The sequence below is a fragment of the Ostrinia furnacalis genome, unplaced genomic scaffold, assembly GCF_004193835.3.
Source record: "Ostrinia furnacalis isolate ACB-3 unplaced genomic scaffold, ASM419383v2 OfSCF2800, whole genome shotgun sequence".
NCBI classification, from domain to species: domain Eukaryota; kingdom Metazoa; phylum Arthropoda; class Insecta; order Lepidoptera; family Crambidae; genus Ostrinia; species Ostrinia furnacalis.
The window spans coordinates 1-14524 of record NW_021133039.1 but is presented as its reverse complement, the minus strand read 5'-3'; the positions used below and the strand labels follow the sequence as shown (position 1 = coordinate 14524).

The 14524-nt window shown below is 39.1% G+C and overlaps 2 protein-coding genes across 2 annotated transcripts; both read left to right on the top strand.

Annotated features, from left to right (window-relative positions):
- Positions 1–404: 404 nt before the first annotated feature.
- Positions 405–3082, top strand: LOC114356371 (UPF0545 protein C22orf39 homolog). Its single transcript, XM_028309497.1, has 3 exons — positions 405–732; positions 1169–1333; positions 2809–3082. Exons 1-3 carry the CDS (start codon positions 637–639, stop codon positions 3031–3033), a joined length of 486 nt encoding a protein of 161 aa, XP_028165298.1. The 5' UTR covers positions 405–636; the 3' UTR covers positions 3034–3082.
- A 419-nt stretch (positions 3083–3501) lies between these two features.
- On the top strand, positions 3502–10731 carry Aldh7A1 (aldehyde dehydrogenase 7 family member A1). Its single transcript, XM_028309500.1, has 7 exons — positions 3502–3817; positions 4715–4931; positions 5541–5758; positions 7726–7941; positions 8398–8577; positions 9898–10080; positions 10438–10731. Exons 1-7 carry the CDS (start codon positions 3641–3643, stop codon positions 10714–10716), a joined length of 1470 nt encoding a protein of 489 aa, XP_028165301.1. The 5' UTR covers positions 3502–3640; the 3' UTR covers positions 10717–10731.
- Positions 10732–14524: the final 3793 nt, after the last annotated feature.

The window sequence follows — 14524 nt, the reverse complement described above, 5'->3', positions numbered from 1 at the left end:
ATTGTCAATATTATTATTTGAACGATTATCCAAGTTTTTAATGAACACATTTTAAAAGTCCATCGAGATATTGAACTAGGAGTCGATCAGATTAACGCACTTCAAGTTTTTGTAAGCTAAAATAGTTTTATTTAATAACAATAATGTTTTTAACGATATAATAATCCCTATCCAAACGATGCTTTCAAGCGCGTGTTTTGCTGTACACAATCAACTAAAAGTGTCGATATTCAACATTTTTTGTGGGCAATTTTGTTGAATGTTGACATGCTTTTGTTTACAGCACATTTTTATTTCAATGCGCACATTTGAGCATTTTTGGCAAGAAGAATAAGAACCATTAACGTCTCCTTTTTTCAAAGCCCCCTTTGCTGCTCGAATCAACCAGTCTGTGCAAAAAAAAAATATTTTGCCGTCAAAATAACAGCTGATTGTCAAATTGCCATAACCTAAAAGTTTTTCTGTAAATTAGGGTTTATTACACTATTTTGAAGTTTTCTCTTATTTAATGAATTAAACTCTTATATTTGAGGTGTTATATGTTTATGGACTCAAACTTCTGAACAACTGGGCTACTTAAATTAAGTTTTAATGATTTAGAGGTTATGTAATAAACTTTTAAATTATTCTTATAAAATGTCTCAAAGCACTGAAAATGCTACAGATACTGAACCAAAAGTTACGGAAGAAAATAGTAAAGCAGACGAAGTTATTATTGAAGATAAATGGCTGGTATGTATATTCCGTCTAAAGTGGTTCAACCATCTGGCCTTAGATGGCAGGTTTAAAATATTATTACTTTCTTAATCCTACTTCCTACTAATATTATAAATGCGAAAGTTTGGATGTCTAGATGTTTGTTACTCTTTCACGCAAAAACTACTGAACGGATTTTGATGAAACTTACGGTAGGTATTATTGTTTATAACCCAAAATAACACATAGGCTATAATTTATGACGATATGTGACAAACTAAATTTCACGCAGGTGAAGCCGCGGGCAAAAGCTAGTTATCTATATTATACAGACTGTTAATGTAATATTTTAAAATACTGTTATGTACCATGCTTAGCTAAAAGAATTAGCTTCATATAAATCACATAACGTGTAAATCTGCCTAGAAACAATAAAATAAAATTGGTTAAATAACAAATGATTTCCTTCCAGATAAGAGACTGCAGTTTATATGAGGACGAATATGACGAATGCACCAGCTTTAGAGGGAGGTTCCACCAGTATTTTATTTACGGCCGCACGTTAGATTGTAATCAGTGGAAGAGAGACCATGATAATTGCTGCAAATGGGTCAATAAGAAGGATGTGAAAGCTGCTGTAAGTTAAATTAAATTAATTTTATTTAATTGCATGTACTAGGATACATAAATTTCCATCTTAATAAAGTAAAAGTATTACAATGTATTCCACAAGAAGAAAACACTGTTATTCTTATGGTTAAATAAATATGAAATTTTCTGTATCTATAATAATTTATTGATGCTCTAGGAGTCTTTAGTAGAGATGAAACGGATAGTTGTTTGGCCGGATACCGGATACCGGATATCCGGCCAGCTGCTAGGCCGGATAGCCGGATATCCGGCGGCCGGATAGTTGGCCTATTGTCTCATTGCATGTCGTGACGAGTTTAGCGCTGCACAAATGCTTCGAACGCGATCAGTGGGTCTATTAGTAGACTAGACTAGTCACACTTCGAAAATCGAATCCGTCCGATAGAATGTCAGATTTTGCCACTTGACTAGGGGGCTGTGTGCTTACCATGAGTTTACATTAGGTGTGCTCGCTAGCGACTGCGTAAAAAAGTGACATTAAAATTACATGTATAACCGATTGTACAGCGCCCCTAGCGGCTACTTTCAAGAACTAAAACCTTCATAGAATTTTTGACGCACTCGCTAGCGAGCACACCTAACGTAAACTCATGGTAAGCACACATTCGAGCGATTTCGGTTGCCATCGTGAGTGTATGATTGAATAGTGATAATTAAATTAGTTAGCAGGGAAGCGCTGGACGCAGGCCGCTACCAATCGATCAACATGGAAAGGATTGGGGGAGGCCTATGTTCAGCAGTGAACGTCCTATGGCTGAAATGATGATGATGATGAAATTAGTTTACTTGCTGCATAATCTGACTGAACAGCATCATGTCGTCAGACCATCAGTGAAAAAAAGATCGCCTAGTTATTTGGCAATACATATTTTGACATTAACAGATATTTACTATTTATGTATTCGTCATTAGAGTGAAAATAGACCTGAAAAAAAAAAAAGTTTTTTGAAAGGCCTTGATATGGCTTTTTTGTAACTTTTTGGACTTTAAATAAAAGCCGTCATTATAAAAAGCCATTTTATTGATATTTACCTCAAAGATTTATGTATTTCATTTTATTAATAGGAAATTGTCGTAGTTTTTTAATATCCGGTATCCGGCCGGATAGTGAGTTACTATCCGGTATCCGGCCGGATAGTAAATTTAGGCCGGATATCCGGCCTACCGGATAGTTACCGGATATCCGTTTCATCTCTAGTCTTTAGTCTAATTAACAATACTAATTAACCGACAAACTAACCAGTATTGTTAATTAGTCTAAAAATATATTCCTAGAGGATTGTAAAACTTGTCTTTTTAAATAGAAGTTCTACTTATTGTATAAAACTGTATGCATGTAGATTGATTTTAATCACACAGTCATTCTCATTATGTCTATCTTTAAGAAGCTAATTAGTGTTTGAATAGCATTTAAACTTTCGTTAACATAACATAATTGATCAAACTCCATTTTAATTACAGGAAGCAGTGATAAACAGTGAAAAGGCGAGGCGAATGGAAAGATTAAGGGCTCACTACAGAAACGACACCTGGAAGAAACGTGACGCGCCTCCTGAAGACTGGGCAAAGCCCCTACCAGAGTGGATGGTCAAAAGGGACGAGAACACCTTATTAGCAATAAAAGCAAAAGAAATCAGAGAAGGAAAAGACGAAAAAGTTGAAAAAAGCTTCTGTTCCATCATGTGATACAAGTAGTGTTCAATTATGTGTTAGTTTAAAGGTACTTTAAATTAAATATAGATACAGAAAAGTCTATGTTGTTGTAAAAATGTTTACAAGTACAAATATTTCATAAGTATTTATTATTCAAGTGTTTTTATTTCATTTATCTCTCTTCTTTATTGTTATTTTTAGTGCTATAATAGTATTAATAAATATTACTCTAGACATAAACTGGCAAAGAGTACTAAAAACTTTTGCTCACAGACAGACTGCAAATAAAGTGTTATCTTTGTTTAAATTTTAACTGTAACACTAATTAAAATAATTCCAGTAATAAGTTCCATCGATTTTACACCAAAGTACTCTATGTTATCAAATTGTGTAGATATTATACCTACACTAGTATTTTAATATCTGTGTACCTACCTAACTGCCTAACTTTAGTGTAAATTGTGATATAATTTTATTCAGTAAACAATCTAGCAAATAATGGTCATGACCCAGCAACGGACTTTATCGGCGCTGATAAGGCCTCCGCTTTAATTGTCACAAATAAGATAAAGCTGTTTACGAGGAGCGCCGGTTTCAGTTTAATACTCCTATTTGAACAACGACCGCGCCGGTACTTAGTATGCATCGCGTAGTGTGTCGCGGCTTGTTGTCTCTGCAGCATACAACCACGAGAGTGATCATGGCTCGCAACGGATCGTTCCTTATTCAAGACCCTAAATACTCCTTCCTTAAGGAGCTCGGGCTCAGTGATAAAAATGTCGGCGTGTTCAACGGGAAATGGGAGGCTAGTGGACCGGTATGTATTAACTGTGTAAATTATTATCAATGAATTAATCTCGAACCATCTGCTACTTGTATTCAGAATCAATGACTCATTGTTAAGAAAATATAGAATACAAAAAGAGAGTAAATAGTTAAATACCTACGCTACGTGTGTACGCGTGGTGCTTAGCGCCTGGACTATACGTAATTTCTTTAAATAAATTCCGTACTTAGCGTAAGCTCAGCGAATTATGTCACTTCCTTTACACTTTCCATTCATCGGGAACTGCAGGAATATAAAATTAATATTTTTTGGAATACCTCTAAAAAACTAAAAAAAACTCATAAAACTCATTTAATTTTTGCTATGTCTCATTTATCTAACTAATCCGTCTACCATGGGTATTGTAGGCCAAGTTAGAGGAGGTTGTGCTCCTGCAGTAGATATTAAATGACCTTGATGAAGATATCATTTGGGTAAAATTACTACATCCAATCTCTTAGGCCTCAGCCTCGAACTTAGCGGGCAGCGGGGCGGCGGCGGCGCGGGAGCGGCAGGATCTTATGCGTAAAATCAAATGGACCGGTTCTCGAAAACAGCGGCGCGGCAGCGGGCAACGAGCGGGCAGCGGCGAGGGAGCGGGCAACGAGCGGGCAGCGCACTCCTTCTTTTGCCCACAATAAATCGAGCGTTAGGAATAAATTTGAATCGAAATAAAATTGTCGCCGTTGTTCAGATATTTCGTTTGCGAATAAAAACAAATATCTCGACAACACAACCCCGAACACAACACTTCGCCGCTAAAGCGCCGCGCGAGCTGCCCGCTTGTTTCGAGAACGGGTCTGCGTTGCCCGCCCCGCTCCAGCGCCGCCGCCGCTCCCGCCCCGCTGCCCGCTAAGTTCGAGGCTGCGGCCTTACGATCTTTTACAGGTGATCCAGTCGTACAGCCCAGCCAACGGCAAAGTGATCGCGGAGGTCCAGACAGCTACCACCAGCGACTATGAGAGGAGCGTGGTGGCGGCGCAGGAGGCGTGGCACATGTGGGGAGAGATGCCGGCGCCCGCGCGGGGCGAAGTCGTCAGGCAGATCGGGGACGCGTTAAGAGAGAAGCTCCAGCCTTTGGGGCAGCTTGTCTCTTTGGAAATGGGTGAGAAAACTTACTCGTATAGCGATACAAATAAAAGCAAACTGTTGTAGGTGTTATATCCGACTTATACCTTCCAGTTGAGGTAGGTATTTTGTGCATAAAGTTAAGGTCATTTAATGTCGAAGTCCACTAATTCAGCTTGACCACCCAAGAGTTCATAGATTGTATTGTAAGTTTTCGTTGATGTCAGGGAGTTCAATTCCATAGCCACGATAGCCGAACGGTGAAGGGGTCGGAGTGGCCGACTCGAGATCCGAGGAACGCGGGTTCGAATCCCACCGCCGCTCGACTATTGTGGTGAGCCCACTCGTAATACAAGCTTATTTAGCTTACCACGAGGGGCTAATGGGACTATTAGTAATTTGGGCAATACACATTGCTAAATCTTTAAAAAAAAATCCAAATTCTCACGTCCTAGAGATTATTCCACAGTCTTTCAAATCTAAATCATTTAAAACGCACACAACAATGTTTCTTGTAGATATATCTCTCTCCAACTTCCTACCGTCTGACGAATAATCAATTCTAAGAGTAATCATCTAGATCTTACTAAAAACATCATCCATGATCATCTACATGAAATGATTAATTTTCCATGTAATATCCCAGGTAAAATCCTGCCCGAAGCCATCGGAGAGGTAGTAGAATACATCCACGTGTGCGACCTGGCCCTGGGACTGTCCCGCACGTTACCCGGGACAATCATCCCATCGGAGCGGCCGGGACACGTGCTGCTCGAGAAATGGAACCCACTGGGACTGATTGGCGTCATCACGGCGTTCAACTTCCCTGTCGCTGTGTTTGGGTGGAACAGCGCTATTGCTATGGTACGTTGATTCAGGGCCATCTTTGACCAAATTCAAATTCTTTATTGCTCCATACTAATTAAAGCCTGGTCTGGTATTGCTCCATACTAATTAAAGCCAGAGCCCCGATTACGGTAACTTTTAACGTCAACAATCCAGACACGCTTCTCGATTCTGCGACACGATTGGTCAAAACAGCTGACGTACGCTGTTGAACGACCAATCGTATCGCAGGATCGAGAAGCGTGTCTGGATTGTTGACGTTAAAAGTTACCGTAATCGGGGCTCTGGTCTGGACAAAATTCTACGTGCTCGCAGACCAGACTTTACCTAACCTACCTACTAGGGGTCCTGGGCACGTAAAGATCAAGTGAGGCCCTTCTCATCTGGAGAAAGGTCTTTAATTTATGAGAACAGACGGGGGCCTCCTCGATCGCGGGGCCCTGGGCACGTGCCCAGAGTGCCTAGTGGAAAAGAAGGCCCTGCGTTGGTTTTATGGTTTACCTTTTCGTTAAGAGTTGGTATAGTTTCAGCGAAATCACGTCCACTGCTGGACGATGACAATGGACAACACGCATAAGTTGTAATATTAAGTTAAATTATGACTTAATTTAAAGTTTAGATCACACACATTACACTAGTTTTTATTTCACCTCAATCCATCCAGTATTACCGAAGATAGAGCCTCGAGAAGTTTACGGACATTTAAAAATTTTCAAAAATTTCCAATATTCGCGAGTGACGTCACAACATGATTTTGCAGCCCCCGCACGTTAACCCATTTACCACTTTTTGTCTTTTTCCAACTAAAATAAAATTTTACCTAACTGACAACTGTTGTTAGTTGTCATCGTTCAATCACATTTCAAACTAGGCCCTAAAAAGTAACCATTATTATGCCAACTATTGCCAATTTTGTGCACTATGAAGCCATTTTTACATTTATGCACTTAAATATAAATTTTCTGGAAAAATAACCAAGTTTGCGTCTCTGTGCTCAATAACGAGTAAATAGTCCAGTTATTTGTTAATTTTACTTAGAAAGTTTTCCGGATTTTTTGAAAATTGGTGAATAAATAGATTTCGCTATGTTCTTTCCGAATTTTGTGACCTCGTTTAATGTACCTGCTAAATTGCGAGTTCTTTTTTCTTTGATCATGGCAGGACACGCTGCCGGGTGTCCTAAATATGCTGAAGTATAAAAAAATTCGCGTTGCTGAAGTATACATTTTTTTTGTCTTGTTTGTTTCTACATAACATAATTGTATCCTACTAATACTTATTNAAATAGCAGACATCACTTTTCTATTAAAAGTAGCCCAATGTAAGATCGATTCCCCACACCTCCTTTCTTTAATAAATCTACGTGCTCCTAGCAGGACTTTAAGACGACCCATTACTCTTTCTGTTCCTCATAGTAATAGCAATTACAGGAAGAACTCATTTTTTATTCGAGCTGCTAATGTCTTTAACCTTATGGCTGGCGATTCCGATATTGATTTATTCAATTCCAGCATAAATAGTGTTAAACGAAATCTCTTCAAAGACTGGTTTGATGTGCATTCTTGAAAGGTGCTTTTTTTTTGTATTAAGCTTTAATTTAATTAGTAGTAGGTAACTCTGGCTTGGTAACTTCTTTTCTATTTTTTTTTATTGATAAACAAGCATTACTCAGGCTCTAAATGTGAAAACATGTTAATGGTTATAAGTTTTCTAAAATGTTAGTCTACATAGTTTCAACACTGTATTGTTTTCCTTGTAAAATAAAAATAAAATAAAAAATAAATAAATAAAATAGCCATATTGCCACTGGTTCATGGTAGTATCTGCAGCCATGGCAGTTTTGCATATAAAACGGTTGTAGTCTGGACAAAAACCGTTTGACGACGCCTCTATGGCCTGAACGCTTCCATTCATAGGCATTACAAACCGATCATTTATCATGCAGGTATGTGGCATTAAGTATACAACCGATTATTATTTTACAGGTATGCGGCGACGTAAGCGTATGGAAGCCCTCAGACACAACCCCCTTAACCGCGGTAGCCGTCACCAAGATTGTTGAAAGCGTGCTCCAAAAGAACAACCTCCCCGGCGCTATCGCATCTCTCTGTGTGGGAGGGAGAGACATCGGTGAAACTCTCGTCAAGGACCACAGGATGAAGCTGGTGTCTTTTACTGGAAGCACTGCTGTTGGTCAGCAGGTAAGGATTTTTTCTTGCTAGGTCGGTCAGTTTATAAGCTGACAATGCTGACCGCAATAAGCGCTGCTTTTTCGACATGACGTAGTCAAAAATAATACAAAACCTGATGCCCACTTTACGAGTATTAAGTATAATTATTTTCGTGGAATCCTGTGCCACGCATGAGAGGTATAAAGGTAATAATTTATTTCTATTGTGTCAATTCTTGTACCCAAGGCGCCGACCACTATGCGCCAGAGAGAACACCCCAAGTTTTTAGTGGGTTCGAACTTCGAGCCCCACGTATGCTGCCGTCTTCCGGCGGTAGATATGGATAGGCCATTTTCCTGGGTAAAAAAGGTACTTAAAGGGAGTACCCCTTTACCCCTTAGTGCTTAGGAGGTTGAGGGCTTTTCGAGAGCATAATTATTAAAGCATCGATTAACTAACATTTAAATCTTGACTTACCTACTCCAGGTGGGCGTGGAAGTGCAGCGCCGCTTCGGGCGCCACCTGTTAGAGCTTGGCGGCAACAACGCGATCGTCGTCAACGCGGACGCCAACCTGGATCTCCTGCTCAACGCCGCGCTCTTCGCCTGCGCCGGGACCGCGGGCCAGCGCTGCACTACTACTAGGCGCCTGCTTATACACAACAAGGTTAATATTCTTTTGTCTTTTTCACCACTGTTGGACATATTATTATAGTCATTCATAGTCATCGCGGGTTGGCGCTGCACTACTACTAGGCGCCTGCTTATACACAACAAGGTTAATATTCTTTTGTCTTTTTTACCACTGTTGGACATATTATTATAGTCATAGTCATCGCGGGTTGGCGCTGCACTACTACTAGGCGCCTGCTTATACACAACAAGGTTAATATTCTTTTGTCTTTTTTACCACTGTTGGACATATTATTATAGTCATAGTCATCGCGGGTTGGCGCTGCACTACTACTAGGCGCCTGCTTATACACAACAAGGTTAATATTCTTTTGTCTTTTTTACCACTGTTGGACATATTATTATAGTCATAGTCATCGCGGGTTGGCGCTGCACTACTACTAGGCGCCTGCTTATACACAACAAGGTTAATATTCTTTTGTCTTTTTTACCACTGTTGGACATATTATTATAGTCATAGTCATCGCGGGTTGGCGCTGCACTACTACTAGGCGCCTGCTTATACACAACAAGGTTAATATTCTTTTGTCTTTTTTACCACTGTTGGACATATTATTATAGTCATAGTCATCGCGGGTTGGCGCTGCACTACTACTAGGCGCCTGCTTATACACAACAAGGTTAATATTCTTTTGTCTTTTTTACCACTGTTGGACATATTATTATAGTCACAGTCATCGCGGGTTGGCGCTGCACTACTACTAGGCGCCTGCTTATACACAACAAGGTTAATATTCTTTTGTCTTTTTCACCACTGTTGGACATATTATTATAGTCATAGTCATCGCGGGTTGGCGCTGCACTACTACTAGGCGCCTGCTTATACTTAACAAGGTTAATATTCAAGTTCTTTGTCTTTCCTTTTCAACCGTAAGACGTTCACGGTTGGACAAAGACCTCGCATATTTTTTTTCCTAACGACCAACGCGTGCCAGCGCTGCACTATTACCAGGCGCCTACTTACACTACAAGGTCGTCTACTGTTGGACAAAGGCATCCAGACTCCCTGCAATTTTCTCCAACTCTGTTTTACGCTCATGCACGTTCACAAACACGTACCTGTAGATGCCGCACCGCGTCGCGCATCCAGCAGTACTAAAATCTTACAAAAAACAAACAATATGGGAGGTGCGGCCCAGCACAATATGTGTTAAATTTTGACGATACTTTGTACATTATGAATAACTATTTGACCGAACTGACGATTTACTTTACCGCAAACAAATAATAAGATTATCCCTCAGTTTCTTTTATGGAATTAAATGGGGTATTCTAATATTTTTATTTGTGACAGGTATACAGCGAAGTAGTCTCCCGCCTGAAGAAGGCATACGCAGGCGTGGTCAGCAAAATCGGAGACCCGCTGCTGTCTGAGACTCTGATCGGGCCGCTGCACACGCCCGCCGCCGTCGAGGCGTACAAGAAGACTGTGGCGGAAATCGTCAAGCAGGGAGGAACTATCGAATTTGGAGGAAAAGTAAGTTTTAATACTTATGTAAAGTTGACAGCAAGTTGACTATAATATAAATTTTTGTAGACTATGAATACCTGCATGACGCTGCCACAATATCCGGCTCGGAGGACCAAAAAATTTAACCAATTAATATTATCACGTATCCGCATAATACACAAGTAACAGCATAGGTCAATTCAACCAGAATCAATGGGCACTTCATTTTCGGCTCCTTGATAATTATTCGATGCTTTAAATATCTAGTCTACGCTGCTGCGCGTAAAATTTTGAATGCGATCACTTGACGTGGTTTTAGAATATTTTCATAATCGTCATAAAATGTAAATTATCAGTACCTTTTCTAAATCAACAAAATTCCAGGTGATCGAACGCGAAGGCTACTTCGTAGAGCCGACCATCGTGACTGGTCTACCACACGACTCTCCCTTGGTCAAGAGCGAATGCTTCGCGCCAATCGTTTATTGCATCCCGATCCCCGACTTGGATACTGGAATAGCATACAATAATGAAGTGGAGCAGGGCCTGTCGTCCAGTGTGTTCACGGAGAACCTTGGAGACGTATTCAAGGTATGTATGAAGTGTATTTATATGGAGTTTGAGATGCAGTTTGACGACATCGTTATTTGGTTTGACGGCTAGGGTAATTGTGATACCAGTCTAGAGTTACATCCTTTTTAATGAGATGTCAAAAGGCGACTCCTCCATAGATTTTGTGGCAAAGACAACTTGTGACGTCATTGCTTTGCAAACTCAACTAACTGGATTACCTGGACTGCAGTCAGTGCCGGATTAGCCCATAAGCAAATTAAGCAATCTCTTGGGGGGGCACTAAAAAGCAAAAAAAAAAAATTGCTAGCACATAAAAACTAAAAACTATTTTCTCCGCGAATTCTAGACCCGTAAAAGTCGCAAATCGCATTTTAATGTGTTAAGACCGATACTAGCTTACTTGGGGTACTGTTTTAGTTTGACTAGTATCACGGGAACCCGATGCCTATAAATCTTGAATCATTCCAAATCAATCTCACTAGATGGCGACATAAGTATCGAATTTCTGAAGACGTTTGTAAAAAGTCACTAATGCTCAGTAAACTATAATGAAAAAATGTTTTACACATTAATTTGTTCATTTAAACACAGTGAATGATTCAAATAAACAATATTTCTTCATATAATAAAATTTTATCTTTAGTAAAAACTGAAGTCTTAAGCAATCGTTTTTGCGGCGCTGTCGAAGTAGCATTTAGTTACAAATGATGTAATAGATGGCGCTCATCGCTGCTGTTTTATTTCGTCACTTATAAAAATACTAAAATAGGTTTGGTTTTGCAACAAATTATTATTTTTATTAATTGTCATATTTCTTGTAAAATAGCAAATCTAGTATGAAAATCATCAAACTTCTAATGCTCGTAACTCAGTTCAGACTGAGTTTAGAGGTATACATGCCATAGTAAGTTTGGTTTATTACACTATTTTGTAATCAAAAAACAAAGTTTGGTCGATGGCCGCGCGAAAAAAAAAAGACGCCACTTTCCATACAAAATCTGGCATTGCCATTTGATACATTTAGTTTATTACCTAACTGCGTCAGAAGGAGGGTTTTTTTAAATATTATTCTTATGCTGCTTTATCGGGGGTTTCAGGTGTACCTCACAAATTGGTGCAGAGGAATGGTGAAAATGTTATGACAATGTAAATAAAATTGAAATGCTGGAAGAGCAATTTATAATAAATACCTCTTTATCTTGATCATCTATTGAAGAAAAGTGGAATCCTTGGAATCGTTTTCTAGTTCTGAATGAAGTGATTAGTTATAAGTATGATACATAATAAAATTAGTTACATAAAGTAATATACGATTTACTTATTTTTCAAGACATTTTCCTATTATTATTACTGACGGGATTGCTACCATGTACCTTAGTTTTGAGTTTCCAATATTTCGGCACTGTTGCAAGCGCTATGGTCACGGAGTAACTGAAGAAATTAAAATTTGAAGCTTCTAGGTCTGCTAGAAGTGCCTTAGAATTTTGATGATCGGTGAGTCAGTGAGTCAGTGAGTGACAAAATTAAGTAACTTTGACCCGTTATAATTCCTAAACTACTGGTTCAAATTGAATGAAATTTTAAATATACCGTGTCTTTACAATGCCTGCATAGCTAATGAAAATTCAGCCTTCTAGTTTTATCCACAACGAAGTTACAGGCAGTCGAAAATGGCCTGAATTGCTTCGAGAAAAGGATGGTACGGCCGTGCCGCTTTTTTGCTCGACTTGGTGGGGGCACTGCCGTGCCCCCAGATTTTGCCACCTAGGTATATTTTGTGCCAGCGCGGTATTATTACTCGTAAATAAATAGGTAGGTGCTATTATTATCGCGAGTGACGCGCAAACGAATGCAACAAAAAACCTAAACCTAAATCACAGATAATCCTAAATCTTAAACCTGTATGTGCAAGTCGATTAAAATGTAGGCATATTTTTGAATAAACTACGATACGAGTACGAAAAACTAAAACTGGATTTTGTATTTTTTACGAACAGTTCATTTGATATTTACTTGACTGCTCCAGAAGGAGGGTTATGTTTTTTTTACATAATAATTATTTCTGAATATTTTTATGGAAAAAATAAGTTTTTTATTGATATCTACCTTTATTACTGCATGTTTCGATATTTTCCTGTTTTATATACCTAATAAAATAAAACAAAATGGAGTTTTATGATGATAATTTGTAGCGGGATACGAACCCACGGTACTAGATATTGAGCGTCGGCTGTGATCGTTGTGCTACTTGGACATTATTATACCGTGTCGAAATTTTCAATAGCGTCTCTAATCTGTTTTTTGCTCAGTTACATGCCTTCATAAACAAAGCAGTAAACTTATTGGCTTTAGCGCCATCTTTTGATATAGCACGCCAAATAAATACTCCGCTCAAGTTGCTAGAATAGAAAGCATTAGCGGGTCGCAAACCGCGGGACGGTCAAGTCCGCTGCGGCACACTAGCGCGATCTGTTATCACCACTAGGAAACCAAGCGGGCCCGAGCAGTTTCAAGACTTAGGTCGGCCACATTTCGAGTATGGGATGATGCATCTGTACTAGTATTATATTATCTGTGCTAGTATGATCCCAGTGGCGTAGCGTGGCTTTTCGCCGCCCGGGGCCGTCCGGAAATCCGCCGCCCTTTATTTTAATTATAAATATTTTAAAGTTTAAATATTATATTGAATGGACTTCAGGTACACTATTCACCTTATTTGTTGAAAGTCAAAATAAACTACCACGCACTGCTTCAGAAGGAAAATACATTAAAGAGAAGCAATTGCTTGAAACCCACAGGAAGTTTGATTTTCTTAAATAGCTCAGCTTTATTATGTAACACTAGGTGTATAACAATAAACAATAATAACAAGTATTTAAGTTAAAGTATTTATTTGTCAATTGAGAGTAAATATTATCTTAAATTATAGTATACAGTGTGAGTCACGTTAAAGTGTACATATGAAAATAGATGAAACTAGACCTATTTTTATCGACAAAAAAGTGGTCAAACATTTTTTGAGATTTTTTTAAATTTTTTTATAGAATTTTTTTTCTTCCAATTACTTATTGTAAAGAAAACGTAATAACTTTTAAACTAAGCAGTAAATCCTGATAAAATAAAAACAGTAATAATGCTAAATAACAGGCGATACTAAAAAAATACATACAATACACAAAAAATGCCAACAAAAATAAAAAATGATACTTTTTGAAAAAAATCTGCTTAAAAATTCGTGTTTTTTGGTTATTTGATCAATTTCTCCGAAAAATGCCCCTATAACAGGTGGTTTTTATTGTTTTGTATTATTCTCTATTATATTACCTTTGTAAAACCAAAAATTGCATGTCTCTATCCCAGTGCCGTATTATCCATAAGGCACTTTAGGCCAGTGCCTAGGGGCCCACTATGGCCAGGGGCCCACTATGACCAGGGGCCCAGCACGCCCGATAAAAAAATGAAAAAAAAAATGTTAAAGATTATTTTTATGCAACAAAACTCAAACCACCAACGGTCGACGCCCTTCAGAGGCTAAAAAGCCTCACTGCGGAGGCTAGGGAGAGGGCTTTGGGTGTGTTGGCTGTATCATTCGATATAGCCAACGCTTTCAATACCATCCCTCTTTCCACCATACTCTAGGCACTTCAACATCACAGAGTGCCTCAGTACCTTCGAGCGCTGCTGGCCGATTACTTACGGGACCGCGAAGTCCTGTATGTTAACAGAGACGGCCAGCTCAAACGGTGCGGTGTAGCCAGCAGGGTTCCGCAGGGTTCGGTGCTCGGTCCCCTCTTGTGGAACCTAGGCTTCAACTGGCTCCTCCGGGGCGTCCTTCTCGCGGGCATTAGTGTCATATTATGCTATGCGGATGACACTCTAGTCTAGATATTAGCACGTC